Source organism: Diaphorina citri, unplaced genomic scaffold (assembly GCF_000475195.1).
Source record: "Diaphorina citri unplaced genomic scaffold, Diaci psyllid genome assembly version 1.1 scaffold104, whole genome shotgun sequence".
Taxonomy (NCBI): domain Eukaryota; kingdom Metazoa; phylum Arthropoda; class Insecta; order Hemiptera; family Psyllidae; genus Diaphorina; species Diaphorina citri.
Window position 1 is genome coordinate 225,794 of NW_007377541.1, and position 20,665 is coordinate 246,458.

Sequence of the window (20,665 nt, forward strand, 5' to 3'; positions counted from 1 at the left end):
CCGGAGGATTTCCATAGTATGAAAGAGTTATCAAGTATTCCTAATCTGTTTTTAATTAATGTAGGTACTTAAGTATGAAATTAATTATTAATCACGTATCTACTGATAATAGTAGATTAATACTGGGTGTATTTAATATTAATGGAGAAAAATTCTATTCTGATGTGAAACATACTACGGAAGTCATTTTCTTTTGGAAAATTTCTGTGCCACGTAGGTAATTCATGGGTTGGGTCAAAACTGAGACAGGTTGTCTTTTGAAGATCTGAATTCTTCTGAATTGTCTTGTTCATATCAGTACTAGATTTTTACTTTCCTTATTTTATTGATTCATTTTTATTTTCGATCATCATCCAGGACATAATATGACTTTTGTTATAAATTTTATACCTTCTTCCTTTTAATCCTGTAACTACCTACCTTTGAAATTTAAACATTCTTTTAATGATTTCACTACAATACTACCTAGATAAGATTAGTATGAAATCACATGTCATTTTTTTCTATTTTTGCTAAAAACCTCTTTTCCAGTTTTTTTGTCCTTAAATAGAAGTTTGTAAATTTCTTTTTAAATAGATCAAATTTACAATAAATTTCTTTTGAATTTATAAATAAAACTTGTGTTTTCTTCATTATTTCATTTTCTGGGCAGTCGAACTATGCAGCTACCAAAGCTGGAGTTGAAGCTTTCACTAAAAGTGTCGCGATGGAAATGGCTACGTAAGTGAAGAAAAATTACTACATTTCCCTAGGTAGGTAAAAACAATTTGATAAGACAAAAGCTCATTTATTGGACGATCAGTTTTGATTAGACAAACAACTTTGATTTGATTAGATAAATTGATAAGACAATTTGATTAGACAAAAGCTCATTTATTGGACGATCAGCGTTGATTAGACAAACAACAGAGTTTAATTAGAAAACATTTATTTATTAAATAAGAAGAAAATAGGTCTTCAACTGACTAAAAAACAACTTTATTGATGGAAAAGAGTCAACATGTTTCAGCTATTTTCTTCTCATTTAATTAATTACTTAATTAGTGCTTGACATGGTTTCCCGTTTCCAAAGATTAATTTAGTTAATTATTTGTTTGTTTCCACACATAGCCTTTGTTGCTTCGATTGCAAATAAAGAAATAAAATTTAATTTATTTGTTTAATTCGCCACGAAATTACTTACGCCTGAATAATGAGTGTTAGAAACACAAGTCCTATACGGCACCGCATCTTGTGAGCGCTTGGAACGGAAAGCCAACATGTCTAGCCTCTTACTAAGCAAACTGAATTGCGCGCTCAGCGCTCAAATTAATTACTTAATTAGTACTTGACATGGTATCCCGTTTCCAAAGGTTAATTTAGTTAATTATTTGTTTGTTTTCACACATAGCCTTTGTTGCTTCGATTGCAAATAAAGAAATAAAATTTAATTTATTTGTTTAGTTCGCCACGAAATTACTTACGCCTGAATAATGAGTGTTAGAAACACAAGTCCTATCCGGCACCGCATCTTGTGAGCGCTTGGAACGGAAAGCCAACATGTCTAGCCTCTTACTGAGCAAACTGAATTGCGCGCTCAGCGCTCAAAACGGCCCGTGCGAAAACATTTATTGGAAAGGTTCATCTATTGGCGATGAACGATTTGTGGCCATTAATCTTGCCAAAAAATTTCACATGAAGTTAACCCCTTGGTTGCGTGTGTCTCAGTTTTCCAATTTCCCTAATACGTCTAGATGACAATTGGACTGAGACCAGGACAAACACTAATTGGCTAAAGAGAACGACAAATTTTTTTGAGTGTTTAGCACCATCTACCGGAATTGCGTGTGTCTCAGTTTTCCAATTTCCCTAATACGTCTAAGATGACAATTGGACTGAGACCAGGACAAACACTAATTGACTAAAGAGAACGACAAATTTTTTTGAGTGTTTAGCACCATCTACCGGATGTACCTGACGAGGTAAAGAATAGGTAGGTATACCTACTTACCTAGTGGAAAAAAATGTAATACCTAATAATAATGATAGGTAGGTAGGCGGACGTAGGTAGATCTTGTTCCGTCTTCTTCAAAGTTGGATAACAGAACTAGTGATTTTTTTTATGAATGCCTGAAAACTAATTTAGCTATGCAATGTGCAAGGCAAGTTAGCGAATTTATTCCAGAACCAGAAAGATACCCAGGACCTCTTTCTCTTTTCGTTAGGAATAGGAAGCTTTTGACAATCATTTAACTGTTTCAGGTTTGGCATTAGATGTAATGTCATTCTTCCTGGCTTCATAGAGACACCCATGATAACCTCTGTGCCTGATAAAGTCAAGGAAACATTCACACGGTTGATTCCTTTGAAGCGCTTTGGAAAACCAGAAGGTAGGTTTTTCCTCATCTACCGGAACCTGTCGGTAACAATAGCTCGAAAGGTTTGTGTGTGCTTTATAAACACTTCTTCTAGATTGGGTAACGACATTTCAACTTTTTGAGATATTAAAACTTGAGGAACTTCAAAGGAGTCATGTGTAAACAGGCAAAAATATTTATTGCTCTTTGGAGTATTTTCAGGTGATGAATCAAACTCATGTGCAGAAAGTGAGAATCTTGTACAAAACAATCCACAGATTACACCGAGGTTTGCCTCCCGAACTACAAATACTTGGACATCAATATGTTAGAGACGAGTTCAGACGACATAAAGGTTGCAATCCTAGTGAAGCTCAAGTGTTCATGAATGAATGGGCAGTAAGTACAAAAAAAGATGACATTATAGGGCCCAATTTTGTGGACCCTGACAAAACTTTTCTATTCCCAGGTATGTGATGAATGCAGTATTGGTGTAAAATAATGCATCTAAATGAAATGCAAAAGTATTTCAATGGGGTTTTTTTCTAAATACAAAAATGGATCTCATTTTATTGCTATTTCTAATTCTATGATTTTGTTTTTCTTTCTCTTGAGAGCTTTAACAATGCTTGTTGCTTGTGCTGTACCTACTCTTTTGATTGTAACCAGTTTCATTATTCTTCCCATCTTTCAGAAATATGCAGTCAACTTAGCAGAGCAACTCGGAATTAGAGGGCCCAAATTTGCCAAACCCTTAGGACAAAGTTTAGATGAACAAGCTCTGAATGATCTCCGAGATGATCAGATAGCACAGTTGTATGAGCTTATGCTAGCAGCTACTCAGCCTGAAGTGTTGGAAGCAGAAGAAGCCCAAGCTAAAGCAGCCCAGGTAAGTAAATTAACTATTGCAAAATTAAATTATCTCAAGCTAAATATTATGTTGATTAAAAAAGGTGAACTCTGAAATAGTAAAAAAAACATGATGTCTTGCATGATTACTTGATATGATTACCTGCCTATCCATAGACAACATTGCTCTTTTTACAAGATTCAATACAAGTCCATTGAATCTTTTTACAAGATTCAATGGACTAGTTCCTGGTGGAATAGGTATTCGAGTTGAGCAATGTTGTCTATGGATAGGCAGGTAATCATATCAAGTAATCATGCAAGACATCATGTTTTTTTTACTATTTCAGAGTTCAGTTATGTTGTTTAAAAAAGGTGAACTCTGAAATAGTAAAAAAAACATGATGTCTTGCATGATTACTTGATATGTAATATGATTACCTGCCTATCCATAGACAACATTGCTCATCTCGAGTACCTATTCCACCAGGAACTAGTCCATTGAATCTTGTAAAGCGACTGGCTTAGATAGGAACGTAAGTCCATTAGATAGATAGTGAACGTAAGTCCATTTGTCTATTCTTCATCTAATAATATCACTTTTACATTTTCCCTTCAGGAATCCAAAGATGGTGGAAATAATGAATACCTATTCCACCAGGAACTAGTCCATTGAATCTTGTAAAGTGACTGGCTTAGATAGGTAGTGAACGTAAGTCCATTTGTCTATTCTTCATCTAATAATATCACTTTTACATTTTCCCTTCAGGAATCCAAAGATGGTGGAAATAACAATGATTGACCCTTTGGTTTTTGGAAAGGCCGAAGGCTATCACCAGCATCCAATTAATAGTTTTCGAAATTTTTCTTTTGTTTTCTAGGCTGCTATGTAATTAGCAACATCTGATAGATAGTTAAAGACATACTTTGAGAAAATATTATTAAGGAGCGCGGTAGCGCTCCACCCCGCCAAGTCAAGAAAGTTTGACCGCGCTATTTTGTAATATCAAATGTATTAATATCAAAAAATCTAATGATTCTGTATTTTTTAAGGGCTATATGAGTTTTGTCTATCAAAGTACATATTTGCGAATCTAATAATTATGTGTTGTAAACGATTTTTATGATGATTGTATGATATATGAAAATTCTTCAAATTTTGTTTGTCCAAGCTGATTGTGTTGGTCTTTTGACTACTTATTGTAGATTTTCATGAGCAAGTTTCTTTGCTCCACTTGTAATAAAAGAGATTAGCTCTTTTAGATGGATTAAAAGAGATAGCGAGAAATATTTAACTCCTTCAAGATGGTACAAAGTGTTTCAATTCAGCGCCAGTGAGTTCTAAACCTATATTTTCCTTTAAAAAAATACGAGAAGATCAAACCAGCTTCAGGGTACAAGAATATGAAGGGGGGAAAGGTTATTTCCAACACAATGAAAGGTCAAAGCATATAAATTTTTTCCATTGTAAGATTGTGGTAATAACAGTACGACCCACACTACTATAGTCACATCGGTGTTATCGCTTTCAATAGAGAGCTAATCAATACGTTCTCACACCAGGTTCCAGGCAGAATCAAAGTAGAGTAAGTTGTGGAAATAAGTGAGGTTCTCTGCAACAACACATTGTACTTCAGTGAAGTGATAGAATTCCTGGATCAGTTCAGCTGGATATTTGACTTTGCCAATACGGAAATTTTAGTCCAGGATGTTCTATCTAAGATCCCCAAGGAGTGGGACAAGGTGTTCTCTTGTATGACAGAAGAGGAAATTGCTCAGTATTCTGACAACCTATCAACAGAAGTAGGTACCTACACATTTAGTAAATTCATGAAACCTCAGTATTACCTATGTGATTTGAAATTTTGAATATAACATTCTACTTGCCTACTCACATTAACCTCACCCGGTCTGAGGAGGATGAACCTGAGAAAAGCCAGCATCTCATGATTGCCTTGTTAGCAGCTTTCCGGATACCAACCTCTTACAACGTTGCTTAACTTAAGTGATGTGTATGTGTACATTGTAAACTGCTGCATTCAATGGTGCTGGCTTTGGACTTCTCTCTACATAGTTCAACATACTCCCAACATTTTAACAGCTTAATATTGCACTGCTTTTCAGCAAGGACAAAGGAATTGTTATTCTCCCCTCCCACTCTCCTTCCCTTTCCCCTCCCGCCTTCATAAAACATCAATTTTGAGATTTTTTTCTGCAATTTTCATAGAGTACATGGCCAGCTGATTTGCAGTACTTTACGGATCAGTGCAGAAAATCTAGACTCAACACTAGTAAATATGCAGGTGCTCCCCCTATCAAGCTAACGAAAGCATTGCAGCAAGGGATAGGAGCCAAGAAAATGCACGAGGTTTCGATTTTGTCTTCTCTCATCAATGAAAAATGCAAGGAGGAGAATATCAACTCCTTAGTGGACATAGGCTCGGGAGTGGTAAGCTATTATAAAATAATAATAAAAAAAATAAAAAAAAAAATAAATAAGTTTTGTTTGATAGAGGGAACTGTAACTTCTTAGGTCTTGTCGCCCCGAAATCGAAGAGAAGGATGACTGGCTGATAGGAGAAAGCCAAGCGTCCTGAGAACGAACCTTACGTCTTGTTTGTTTAGGATAACTTTCGCCTCGGGCGGAAATCGAACCCGCGACTTAGGGCTTTGAGTTTTAAAATACAAGCGGGCCCTTTTGATGTTTTGTATTACAATGGAACTCGTATTTTTATTTATTGTGCTGATATTTTTATTTATGTAGGTATTGTAGGTACTTTGATAATATTTTCATTTACCTTTCTGGCATTTTTATATAGCTTAACATATTTATGTTTATGTTAAGGTATATAAAGATATGTTTCTTTGCCTCTTTCAGGGTTATCTGGACGAGATTCTGGTTCACAGTTTCAACTTCAACGTGCTCGGTTTGGAATGTGACCAGGCGAAAATTGACGGCGCTCTCACCAGAATAACCAAACATGCCAAGAGCAATGTAGAGTACAGGGATAAACTGAAGTATATCTGCACATTCATAGCCAACACGAGTATTCGTGAAAGTAAGATACCTGATGATCCGAGTGCCATAGAGGAGGATGAAATAGTCAAGGGAGATGGTAATAAAAAGGAAAAAACAGCAAAGTTTGATCCAAGTGTTAGACAAAATGCTGGTTAGGGTTAGCTAGTCAATTCTGTGGGCTCAATAGTTTCCCATTTAGGTAGGTACCTACATAATTATGTACTATTTTCCTCCGTATGAAAATACCATCAAACGTACCTAGATTATCAGTTAAAGAACAATCAAATCATTTTATTTTAATAAGGTTCAAAACAGATTGCAAATTAGTGGAGATGACGAAATTACAAAGGGAAAAAGATTGATCAAGAATAGGTTAAGTAACTTGATTTAATTTATTTATTTGATAATTTGATCAGGATTCTGGACAAAAAAAAGTCCTCTTTCATTCTTTATCCTAACATTAAAATTTGCAGTGATGAATTAGAAATTCTATAGGTTTAAAAGTTTTAATAGATTACTTTACATACCTCAGAAGCTAAACATGGAAAATATTAGTGGAGACGCCAAAACTCACGAGGCAAAAAAATCTCCCTAGGTGATCTAATAGTCCACATGTGTATGAAACACCCCATATACTCTCTGTCTCGGGGCATTTCTATTTAAACTCCTCTTTAAACAAAGTACAAGCATCCGTGGGTCGCAAAACAAGAGCACCCGACCAACTGGAACGGACGAACGAAACATTCGTAGAAGAAAAAATCTGGTGTGAACATCACAGGACTTTCCTTATCCAATTAAATGGTGCTTGTTTGGGTGTTCTTCTACCATAACTTTTACAATATATGTATGTATCTAACCGTTTAGTGAATACAGCTGAAAACCGCCAAAAGGCGGACGAAAACTGTCAAATTGACGTCAAAATACCTTCAACCGCAGCACCTATGATGAACAAAAGTTTCGTGTTGCATCCTTGTCATATTTGGCAGTTGCATACCAAATTTCAAGTCTCTACCTCTTACCATTTTAGAGATATTTTGTTTACACACACACACACACACACACACACACACACACACACGTGGCTGAAACTTTGGATTTAGGCTCTAGGGCCTTCAAAACGTGTTTTGGCATGAAAAACTGACCATCGAAAATTTTGTCCATTACTTCGCTTCCTATAGGATAAGGAAAGTAAAAACTAGAAGAAAAAAGACTAGAAAAAGACCTACTGGTTCATTTGGCATTTCCACCAATACGGGTAGATTTGACATATCCATATAATATGAAGTAGATACCTACCTGCTGTAGAACATGAAGTGCATATGACATCTCCACTAATTCACTGATTTGTATTGATATTATTTATGATCGCTGGAGTTTTCTCGAGATTCATTATACTTTTCTTGCCTTCTATTGTTCCATATATGCCCATACCTATTTTGGCTTTCTATCTACTGTTTATGCGACTCGTATAAATTCGAAAGTTGATAATTTTTATTTTTTAGGTTTGATATTTGTCCCTCTCACGCATATCTATCGGTACTTCGTAAAGTATGAACTTAAAACAGAGCCATTAATTTCCAAAGAGCGTCATAAACTCGGCCATAAGCTACATGAATGTAAGAACCTACTGGTCTGAACTGCAGGTCTTATTCTGTTGAAGTTATTAAAATAAGCAATAATCAGAGTTATGTTAGTTTTACACCTTACTGACCTGACATTGAAATTTAATTAGTATTAGGTGTGTAGGTGTGTTCTTACACTTCGTGAACAAATGATTAGAAATAAATTGTATGTATAACAAAATTAAATTTACTAGGTATTGGAATATTTTTCTTTGCTACTGAAACAGTGGAAGTATCATTGTTGGAAGTAGGTATAATTGTGGATTGTGGGACATGTAAAAACATTCCACAGAAATTGATCTAAAAGTATGAAATCAAATGCTAGGGTGAACATTTTAAGCTTGAAAATCCTCATGTTTTTTTATTGTGGAAAATATTCTTGTGAAATACTTGAAAAATTAAAATAAAAATTAAAAAGACAATTGAGATTCAATAAGACATTCAACGAAGAAAGTTTGGTGAGCTTTTGGCAATACTCAGATTCCCATCATCAGACCAAAAAGATGCGAGAGAGGTGTTTACTCTACGAGCGCTGGAGTTGAAGTACAATAATTACCTATTTTTAATAATTATTTTCATTTTTTTTTTTTTTTCTTATGAACATAAGAAATGATAAAAATCTACCTAGGTACCTACTTTTAGGAGTTTGCCTAGTAACTGTATAATACCTATTTAGTTAGGTACTCGCCATTTCCATGATCTGACTTACCTAGGATAAGACATAAAAGTATCTATTCATATGAGTAGTAGGAGAACTGCAAATGTTGCACATCTTTTTCTATCGAGATGATGATATGTTTACGGCTCATATATCATAGCACATCACAATAAAGTGCTATCAGATTGCGATTTTACTCCTCTGCCAATCTCTTTTCTTCCAACATCTTCATAACCTCAAACTTCTTGTCAATTGTGTGAAATATTGCATCAAAACACATTGTTAGGAATATAAGTATGTAACCAACACTTTCTCATTGCATTGTAAAGGTTCCCTGTACATAACGTACTAAAAAGTGAAAAAAGTGGGATACTTTTTATTTTTTTATATTTATATCTTGTAGGTCTGTACAACTCTAAAGAATAACAATTAAATTTATTTGTTGGGATTAAAATAATTAAGTAATTGAAGGATTAAAATCTGTTTTGTTCTTCTTCAAGATAAAATTTGCCCCCAAGTGCGTTCTCTAAGTACTATTTAATTTGATTTAATCAAATCAATGGGAATATTGTAGGTAATGATTGTACTAATCATTGATCTAATAACTGGACTTGTGAGTTCGCTACTCGAGTACCTATACATAGCTAATTTTCAGTAGTTTGAAAATTTTAGTTCTATATGTCTGATTAACTGATTATACCTATTGCTTCCTCGACAGTAACATTAAGAAGTTAAATTTAATATTCTAAGGAAAACAACTACAGTGTTGAACACGGTCTGCCCAATTTCAATATTTAACCTATGTATTTATTTTGAGTAGCTAACTGTGTGAAAGCATTACGCAGATTACGTTGTCGTTTTTCACATACCTACGGTTACGGTATCAGAAAATCTCAAAAGCTTCTAGTATGAGAACTAAAGAATTCATTTTAACTTTAGGCAGTTTGATCTCAGCCAGTTTTAAACACCCAAGTTCAAAAGGAGATACCATCAGTATGCCTACTTAGAGCTGTTTTTAATCTTGAGAGGCGATTGTGCAGAGAAATTTGTGAAGAGTGGTTTTAAATCTGCCAACCTATTGCTGTACTAACACGAAACAAAGAGTCTATTTTTTGCAATAGCAAGAGGATGTTCTTCACATGAATTCATACAATCTGTTCCATTCCATGTTGCATCTGTACTACCTCCTTGAAGCAGTGGTAATTACTTACCATCATTATTTGTGCTTGTGTTGTGTACTTCTGATGAAAAATAACATGCATCAATATTAGTTTGCTTTACCTACATGATGGTAACTGTTTTGAAAAATTGTACTCAGGGGAGATATTGAGGATAACCTCTTTACAAAATGTTGTTCATACTCCCTGAAACGAATCTACCTTTTCCTAAGAATAAAGATTGATTGAAGTTAGGAATAGTTTTACAAACATGAAAGCCATTATCTAGGTTTAGAGTAGCAATACCTTTGGGTAATGTGTATTTCTGTGTTTAGACCTAAGGTGATTTACAGAATATACTTAGGTACATATCTACAGTGTATGTGCATCGCTCTTAGAATAGAAAAAGCTAGATTCATCCTACAACCAGTAGACTATGTAGGAAAGTTGAATATTTACATTGACGATCCTATCAATCATACATGTTTATAGTCATAACCTTATACTGTAATGGTAATGAGTTACCCCAGAGCTTAGTGCCGCATAGCTCGTACATAACTAATTTGTTTTATCAGGAAAGTTTATAATGACTGTATGCACCCAATGCACTGCCTCTGATTAACTAGTTGTAACGCGTGTGCATTCGCTCGTTATAAGAATCTGATTATAGAAAAGTGTTAAAACTTATTAGAGCTTATCTTGATGCAACAAACACTTGGCTTGATGAGAAGCGGTCAAACACAACACTTGACTTTCAGCAGATAGAGAGAATGCTTGGTACTTGTACCAGACTTCCTCAATATGTAAGGATCAAGAACGAGGAATAACTTGGAAATCAATACTGATGTCTAATAGAGATGAATTCAACGCAGTAAGATAAAACAGGAATGGTGTAAATACCAGTAAATATTGTATTCAAAAGAGCTACGAAAATACGTATGTATCAGAGTCCAATTTGTCCTCATTTCAATCCAAATTTACATAAGAAGCTCTTGTGAAGAAGAAAACATCTCTTCAATATTATTTAAATTTTTGATTTCCAATATAGATCAGGTCTTTAACCATAAAATAAACTGGATTATTAACATTGAAATTTAAAATGCAGCAATTCAGCTATCTCTGTGCAAATTTGAAGACTCGAATGAATTTGCTGATACATTAGTGCCTTACTGGGCGTATGAATAAATTCTAGTCCAGTCCAACTAATGGAAGATTAATTTTCATTTCAAATCAAACGTTGTTTGTGCTAACTTGTTAAACGATTAAGGGATTATACTGCAGTAGTTTATTGGTTTGGCACAACAAACCACTTTTAGAAGGTGGTATTGAAAAAATAATTCAAACTGATTTGCCCGATCTGCCTACGTATTGTTCTAATTTATTTTGTAATATTTCACGATAAATTCATATCAACCAAAGTGTCTAGGGCGATATATTTATGTAAACTACCAGTGGCGACGTGAGACATGATTGAAAATAATGGTTTTAATATCAAAGGAAATGATTGGAATGTTGGCAAGAAGCTATCTAGAAAACGATATACAGCTTCTACCTAAGGGAGAGATGTAACAGAATAGGTAGATCTTTTTGTTGCTGCTGTTCATACTGAGATTATTACTTGTACTTCCTCTCACATTTGTATGTATGTATTATTTCTTTCTCATCCCATTCTGTACCCAGATACCTATTTACTAGAATTTTCTGGTACTTTTAGCATATCCAACGGAAAAGATAGTAAAATCTTTATCTGCATCCATCTGTTCAACTTGACCCCTAACTCTATCAGTTGCCAGGTTAAGTAGACAAACGGACTCGGTACGTCGAGTACAATAAGCAATAATCAGAGTTATGTTAGTTTTACACCTTACTGACCTGACATTGAAATTTAATTAGTATTAGGTGTGTAGGTGTGTTCTTACACTTCGTGAACAAATGATTAGAAATAAATTGTATATATAACAAAATTAAATTTACTAGGTATTGGAATATTTTTCTTTGCTATTGGAACGGTGGAAGTATCAATGTTGGAAGTACATATTATTGTGGGATACGAATAGACATTCCACAGAAATTGATATAAAATTAGTTAAATCCTAGGACAAATTTTTAAGCTTGAAAATCCTGCCGTTTGTGTCTTGTGAAATACTTAAAAAATGAACACATCAAATGATGAACTACTTACCTACCTACCTTTAGGAGTCTGTATAATATTTAGTAAGAAATAAAAGTACTTACCTATATGTATAAGAGTAGTAGGAGAACTGCAAATGTTGCACATCTTTTTCTATCGAGATGATGATACGTTTACGAGTCATATATCATGGCACGTCACAATAAAGTGCTATCAGATTGCGATTTTACTCCTCTGCCAATCTCATCTCTTTTCTTCCTACATCTTCATAACCTCAAACTTCTTGTCAATTGTGTGAAATATTGCATCAAAACACATTGTTAGGAATGTAAGTATGTAACCAACACTTTCTTATTGCATTGTAAAGGTTCCCTGTACATAACGTACTAAAAAGTGAAAAAAAGTGGGATACTTTTTATTTTTTATATTTATGTATATCTTGTAGGTCTGTGCAACTCTAAAGAATAACAATTAAATTTATTTGTTGGGATTAAAATAATTAAGTAATTGAAGGATTAAAATCTGTTTTGTTCTTCTTCAAATGACGACAAAGAATTAAATACCTGTTGGGTGCAAGTAGAATCTCCACTAATGCTGGTGTATTTGACATCTCCACCAATGCCTACTGGTTCATTTGGCATTTCCACCAACACGGGTAGATTTGACATATCCATATAATATGAAGTAGATACCTACCTGCTGTAGAACATGAAGTGCATATGACATCTCCACTAATTCAGATGCTGTTGTTACTACAGTCATTTGTTGCACCAATTTTCCGATCTAGAATATATCTCGGGAGGATCCATTTCAGATGATTCCGAAACTGAGCAGACTCTCTTCTTCAGTTTTCTTGTAATACCCTCAACTTGTCAAAGGCAAGGGTTTACCTTCGCCATTGGACTCAATGTTGAAGAATTTGTAGTTTTGCCTTGACACATCTTGGTTTTCATCACGTCACACTAATGACTGTAATTTCATCATTTGGATCAGGAATTTAACGTTGCTGAGGGCACCCTGTATGTCTGCTTGTTTATTATTGCTGCTCAAAGTGAGATCAAAGTTATTGTTTTGTTACTTCGGAACACGAGCACTGCAGCCAGGATTTATAAGCTCTGAACTTAACTGCAATCTGCAGAGTGCAGAGTCTGGTTTTTAGCTCGGGTATAGAATTATTATTTCTAGCCAGAAGCCAACAATAATATAGAGTGCTCGCATAGAAGCCAAATATGAAGCTAATTATTTTTGATTTGCAACAAATATGTATTTTATTCCTGTATACGTCGTCGTACGAATAAAGCTTGAAAGAATGAAGAGCTCCGAGAAAAGAAAACAGTGTACAAAACAAGAGTGCCAGTTTACTTCACTGCAGCATTCCTGCAATATCCCATATATCATACCTATTAATTGCTTGAGCTATATGTAGGTAGTAATGGTAGTATCTATGCTATAGCGAAGCTCCGAGTTTAGAATTTCCTGTGTATGATCTGCTATCCAGTAAATATGAATAAATATTATCCCAGTAGCTTGGTTGGCAGAGAGTTGAGTTGCAACTCAAGTATCCAAGTTGAGACCAAAGCACGAGACATTAAATTAGGGTATTTCCTGTGTATGATCTGCTATCCAGTAAATATGAATATAAATATTCTCCCAGTAGCTTGGTTGGCAGAGAGTTGAGTTGCAACTCAAGTATCCAAGTTGAGACCAAAGCACGAGACATTAAATTAGGAGTGTGATACATTTGAGGAGTCTCGAAAATCAAACAAACACGTTTTATCTTTTAACTTGAATGTCTCATTATATTTGGAAAAAGAACACGAGGAACATCATTAGTATAGTTGGTTGTTAAATTGACAACTCTCAGTTTTTTTAAGGTCCCATTTTGTAAAGAAAAATATTGCTAAGAATATGCACGTTGTATTCAAACGACTGGACAGATATTGAATTTATGTTATCGATGCAAAGTTATACATACGGGAGGGAAACTTTCTCTTGTGACCAAAGTGTCATCTTCAGCATGTAAATTTACCTCAGATGTGGATCAACAATACCTCTGGTGGACAAAGCCGGGGATACTTCGAGATAAATCAATTCAAGACAAACATGAAACTTACCACACACATATGCTGAAGACTATTATGTAGCAATGTACGGATTGAATTTTGATCTGGATGCTGAGATTCATTCTCGTCAGGCACATTTTCAGAGGTAGGTACATCAACAATATTCATTGAACTTTAAGGTGAAGTGTTTGAAACGGACCTTCCAGAATTTCATTTCATGGAACTGACTATGGACATCGCCAATGTCATCACGTGTATCACCGACAACGTAATTATTTAGATCAACACTTCGTCAGGCACATTTTCAGAGGTACATCAACAATATTCATTGAACTTTAAGATGAAGTGTTTGAAACGGACTTTCCAGAATTTCATTTCATGGAACTGACTATGGACATCGCCAATGTCATCACGTGTATCACCGACAACGTAATTATTTAGATCAACACTGAATACTGATTTTTTTCCCTAAATCAATTTTAATTATGATTTGTTGCCATAAGTTTGTCTCTCAACTACATTGAACAGAGCCAATCAAGTTTTTACCTCATACAATCCTTTTTCATAGAACACAGTAAATTTACTAGGAGACAATTGTAAATATTCCACTGTCAATGTGGTATTTTGTCTGTTGATCCACCTCAATTCAGTCCTGAAAATCCAGGGGCTTGTGATGCTATCTGATTTGGTTGCATTGTAATATTGTGTAGATGCTCAGGTTCTACTGATTGAATTATACTTCTGGTTATTTTGATTTTGTGTCCAATGTGTGTCACATTATCAACATCGAAGCATATCACAATGTCCAACTGGAACATGGATTATGTTTGCTTTTTGTTCTCCCAGATCTCATTTTTGATCTATACATATAAGGACAACCATGTTTTTATTCCTCAAAATGAAGTATGAGAGAAAACATATTGATTTGGTTTTTGTGAAAGAATGTTCTTATTTCCTGTGTATGATCTGCTATCCAGTAAATATGAATCAATATTATCCCAGTAGCTTGGTTGGCAGAGAGTTGAGTTGCAACTCAAGTATCCAAGTTGAGACCAAAGCACGAGACATTAAATTAGGAGTGTGATACATTTGAGGAGTCTCGAAAATCAAAAGGTTCAACAACACACGTTTTATCTTTTAACTTAAATGTCTCATTATTTTTGGAAAAAGAACACGAGGAACATCATTAGTATAGTTGGTTGTTAAATTGACAACTCTCAGTTTTTTTTAAGGTCCCATTTTGTAAAAGAAAAATATTGCTAAGAATATGCACGTTGTATTCAAACGACTGGACAGATATTGAATTTATGTTATCGATGCAAAGTTATACATAAGAAAAATATTGCTAAGAATATGCACGTTGTATTCAAACGACTGGACAGATATTGAATTTATGTTATCGATGCAAAGTTATACCTATACTTCTGACTCTGATTCGTAACGCGAGTCATATTTATTATTATCTGATCAGGTGCGGATATGTTCATCATCAATCTGGAACATTTACCCCCGGGTTTACAGTCACATATGAGCATTGAGCACATCGAGCAGTGAGCATTAGGTTGACTTTTTCAAGTATCTGTGCTTGTGCAGAAGTCAAAATTAATTTGATATTATGAGCATTGAGCACATCGAGCAGTGAGCATTAGGTTGACTTTTTCAAGTATCTGTGCTTGTGCAGAAGTCAAAATTAATTTGATATTTAATTGAAGTCCCTGAAATCAGAGCTTTGATTGTACCTAAATAACATGTACATATGTATGTAATTTAGAAATTTCGATATCGAATGCGCTAGGCCGTGGGTTCGATTCCCACCCGGGGCGGATTTTATCCTGATGGGATAATGTTCGTTCTCGGAACGGCTGGCTTTCTTCTATCCTGTCTTCCTTCTCTCTTCGATTTCGGGACGATAAGATCATAGGACAGATTTTAGGCTTTCTTTTATTATAAAGCCAGTCCTGAGCCTGTTTCCATAAATTGTGTTCTGTTTCTTTATCAACTTCTAAAGAATGCATCGTATGATAGATGATAAAAAACCATGTTCATTCGGTAGATCAGTGGTTGAACTTCCTATGTCTTACAAATTCCTGGGTAGATAATAACAAAACATAGCTTGCAGCTTTTCAACCGGACAATTAAGCTCGATTTGCTCGCTCTTTAAGAACTCTGGTAGTACTTTAGTGGATAAGCCCATATTTATATGGAGCTAGATTCTTTCTAATACATAAGAATTTACAATAATATCACTGATTTTATCACAATATTTGACAATATGTTTACCATTGACATCACATTTTCCTTTTAAATATGCTACAGTTCCTCTACTTTCATTTCCTTCCATCTCGTTCTCGGCAGACTCCATGGTGAGTTAATGGTTATTTAAATGTGTAACCTTTTCCTCGTAATAACAAAACATAGCTTGCAGCTTTTCAACCGGACAATTAAGCTCGATTTGCTCGCTCTTTAAGAACTCTGGTAGTACTTTAGTGGGTACATAGTAAGGGATTTAATTCTGGTAAAAAGGATTCACTTGCCTTTGGACAACTGCAGTTACTGTTAATTCACATTTCTTCAATAATGACACAAAACTAGTCCCACAAAATGTCAATAATATTGGAATCATAAAATGTTGAGCAAAATTTATCATGTCTATATTTACTGATATCAAGAATACTAATACGTTCTTATTCATATGGTTCATAAATATTTGACTCGTCGTGTCAAGTATGTACGAATCTGCATAATAGTATCATAACGCATGCAACAAAACCTACTTAGTGCATATTCCGCCTTTAATTCACATTTCTTCAATAATGACACAAAACTAGTCCCACAAAATGTCAATAATATTGGAATCATAAAATGTTGAGCAAAATTTATTTCTTATTTTTGAAATGATTAGTATAAATTGCAACGATACACCTACATAGTTAGGTACTAATCCTGCACATTTATCAAGAGGTTATTTTTTATCTCAAATACTTATCCCTCATAATCATAATACAAACCATCCAAATATCTAGGTAATCTTTGATTAATCAAACAATCAAATCCCATGCAAGATCTAACGATGGACCCTTATCAAAATTTCTCCTATTCGTGAACTTTCCTTTTCGTACATCCAACACTGGTTTGATATTCAAGAAATGACTATAGAAAATACGCCCATACAAAACAGAACCAAACAAGAAAGAATTGGTTTCCATGTAATGCTTGGTACCCCTGAAGTTCTGCGTCTGAGGTAGTAACCATTTATAAAGTTTACAGCTATCAGGTTCTGTATAATGTGATGCCCACCTTGCCTTACTCTCCTCTGCTTACAGTTCTATCAAAGGTGATGCCTATTATTTAATTGGGTGATTTCAAGGCTGAAGCCTTTTCGACCACACAGCACACATGGGCATATTATGCTTGTAAAAAAATGATCGTGTAGACATTTTGTTATTACTTCTTCAACTACACACTCAAAATGAAAACACATTTTCTTTTGTTTGTCTGTTAATTCATCGTCGCCCTGTACCCTTATTATTTAAAAGCATTCCTGCAATGTTGAATTTCATTATCTACGCTAGAGTACAATTGAGATCAGTTTGCACTCATACATGACCCATAACTTGATTGGTAATGATACTTAATACGACCCATAAAGTCATACTGTAGAAAATACGCCCATACAAAGCAGAACCAAACAAGAAAGAATTGGTTTCCATGTAATGCTTGGTACCCCTGAAGTTCTGCGTCTGAGGTAGTAACCATTTATAAAGTTTACAGCTATCAGGTTCTGTATAATGTGATGCCCACCTTGCCTTACTCTCCTCTGCTTACAGTTCTATCAAAGGTGATGCCTATTATTTAATTGGGTGACTTCAAGGCTGAAACCTTTTCGACCACACAGCACACATGGGCATATTATGCTTTTAAAAAAATGATTGTGTAGACATTTTTTAAACTACACACTCAAAATGAAAACACATTTTCTTTTGTTTGTCTGTTAATTCATCGTCGCCTTGTACCCGTATTATTTGAAAGCATTCCTGCAATGTTGAATTTCATTATCTACGCTAGAGTACAATTGAGATCAGTTTGCACTCATATATGACCCATAACTTGATTGGTAATGATACTTAATACGACCCATAAAGTATCTACATCATCTACTTAACATGTTCATTGAAACTGCACGTTCTTTTCTTCTTTCCAGATTTACTGAACAACATCTCGCTATTTTTTCACGCTGCCCATAAAGTATGTACATCATCTACTTAACATGTTCATTGAAACTGCACGTTTTTTTCTTCTTTCCAGATTTACTGAACAACATCTCGCTATTTTTTCACGCTGAATTGCTCCATGTTTTACTCTCTTTACTACCTTACACGTACTCTTCATACCTACTTTGTCTAGTTTATGTACTGTGATGTGTGTGATACCTGCAAAATCTTCCACTATCTTTTCTTTTGATTTTCATATGTATATTAATTCCTACATCGTTCTTTCTTCTTGATATACAAATGCATCAGTAAATTGGTCTGATTAGGATCTTTTGATGTTGTGTGTAGGTTCTCCATACCGACCTAACCTTTCTCTGTGGTTAATTTTTAATTGCGCCTTGATGAGTGTGTGGTTTCCCATATTTAAGATGGAATTATTACTGAAGCTCCACATAAAGTAGTGAGGATACATTGGATTTAAAAAGTGCAGTTGTAATAGAAGAAAGTAATGAAGGTATCTACTCGAATGTAGATAGAGATAGACACATCCTGCTTTCCTCAAGAACCAAATGAATTATGGAATCTATGTAACTTTGTATGTTGTCTTGGTCTCCCAAAATGCTTACATATGAAAATAAATTTGATGATGAATCTACATATAACCCTGATTTACGAATGGTATCTCATTTCATTAATTTGTAAAACTCTCTCCAATTTTATCTTTCCTAGTTTTGCATCCTCTTTTTATAACGCGTGTGTGATGCATGTAGGTATTACTCGTATTATCTATGTTGAGATCAAGATTTCAGAATCGTTTCTTGTTGAAACAGTTGGAGCATCAGCAGCACATGTTTATAGAACCATTTCTCTATTCATTCAATTGCTCTTGTTATAATCAATTTCTAATTCAATAGTATGCGCTTCTATCAAGCTTGCTCTGATTTTATCACTGGATCGTTCAAATAATATGTCTTGTTAAAAAGATCAAACTGCTTGTGAAATTATCAGTATAGGAAGATAAAATGGTCGTATACAATGATAATTCAGAAAAATTAGCATACCTGTCTGCTTTATAGACTTGTAGAGTATAGGGTTTTGTTTACAGAGCCCACGAGCGATTGGCAACCCTAGAACTATTCAAGATGGTTTAGAATGTTGAGATGGTCTACTTTCAATCATCTTGGGAGATAAATGTCCATGTTTTCAATAATGTTGCAGGAAATTAGGTACAGTTCTCTTTCATTGGATAAATTCATTGTGAACATCCAGCAAATAAAGATGGTTGCCAGTTCCGTCAGCATTTGTACCAACAAGTTCTGAGATTGCTGAGTATTTCAACAAAAAGATTTAGACCCCTTTCTACATACAGCCTACCTATTTGTGCTCATATTCATCACTCAATCTTGTAAAAGTAGATGTAGGTACTTTTTTTTTCCATTAGTCGCTTTAACTCTGATAGACAGGTCGTTCGCGCCGTATGATGTACTTTTTGAAACCTAACCTAACAATAAGATACTATCAATGATAGCTGATATACTTAACATAATCCGAAACATCTTGTTGTCTGTGTGTGGCTGAATAAAGGGAGACCCTTTTCTACATACAGCCTACCTATTTGTGCTCATATTCATCACTCAATCTTGTAAAAGTAGATGTACTTTTTTTCCATTAGGCGCTTTAACTCTGATAGACAGGTCGTTCGCGCCGTATGATGTACTTTTTGAAACCTAACCTAACAATAAGATACTATGTATCAATGATAGCTGATATACTTAACATAATCCGAAACATCTTGTTGTCTGTGTGTGGCTGAATACAAATTATTTTCTAGATTGATCTCCGAGATTTCAAGATATAAATCGAACGTATTTATTTACATAGCCCAACATGTTTGAACATTAAACTTATAGATCTATCGTTGCTAAAGGCAAATGCAATCATATGTGCATACAGTAGTACCCTTACCATTGCCAGAAGTACCAATAACAACTCTAGTTATGACTGTTATTAAGAATCAGGCAAATACTTTTTTTGCCAGAGGAAGACATACGTATGATAGCCATATAGAATGCGGAATCAGGCAAATACTTTTTTGCCAGAGGAAGACATACGTATGATAGCCACATAGAATGCTGCATAATATAAACATACAAAAAGTTAAGTATAATCTATACCTATTTACTTAAATACCTACCTACAACCTGTATTTGGTCAATGGTAAAAATGCATTCCAAAACCCTTAGCATCTCATGATTGGCTTTGATTATGTTTTCAGATGAGTTATACCTATTGAGTTACTCTCTGGACGATTGTAAACAAAAACTAGTTAGGTGAATGGTAATATTGTTGATATCTTTGAGTGTCTAACTTATAAGTTATCAATAATGTAGGTAGGTACTTACTTACAACTAACTAATCGTTCAAAGTTAATGCTAGTTAGTTGCTAGTATGCATACTAATTTCAATAACATTTGAACTAAGTAAAATAGCAATACTTTACCTGTGGTTACACTTTAAGTACCTGCAATTTTCATGTATGACATTTAGCTATTCTATTAACATGAATATAAATGTAATATAATTTCGTTTGAACTGGTTGTTTTTCTTTTCCAATGTTGT

General features: G+C 34.5%; 1 protein-coding gene and 1 long non-coding RNA gene across 3 annotated transcripts; both read left to right on the top strand.

The window, feature by feature from the left end:
* Positions 1-642: 642 nt before the first annotated feature.
* On the top strand, positions 643-2,365 carry LOC113465425. The gene is made up of 2 exons (XR_003390147.1): positions 643-720; positions 2,242-2,365. It is a non-coding gene; the product is annotated as an uncharacterized LOC113465425 (long non-coding RNA).
* Positions 2,366-2,559: 194 nt separating this feature from the next.
* Positions 2,560-4,925, top strand: LOC108251816 (succinate dehydrogenase assembly factor 3, mitochondrial-like). 2 transcript variants are annotated; one of them, XM_008489580.3, is made up of 4 exons: positions 2,560-2,735; positions 3,031-3,225; positions 3,805-3,823; positions 4,785-4,925. In XM_008489580.3, exons 1-4 carry the CDS (start codon positions 2,562-2,564, stop codon positions 4,790-4,792), a joined length of 396 nt encoding a protein of 131 aa, XP_008487802.1. In that variant the 5' UTR covers positions 2,560-2,561; the 3' UTR covers positions 4,793-4,925. The 2 variants fall into 2 exon arrangements, with proteins under 2 accessions (XP_008487802.1, XP_008487801.1); XM_008489579.3 differs by lacking the exon at positions 3,805-3,823 and adding an exon at positions 3,955-3,973.
* Positions 4,926-20,665: the final 15,740 nt, after the last annotated feature.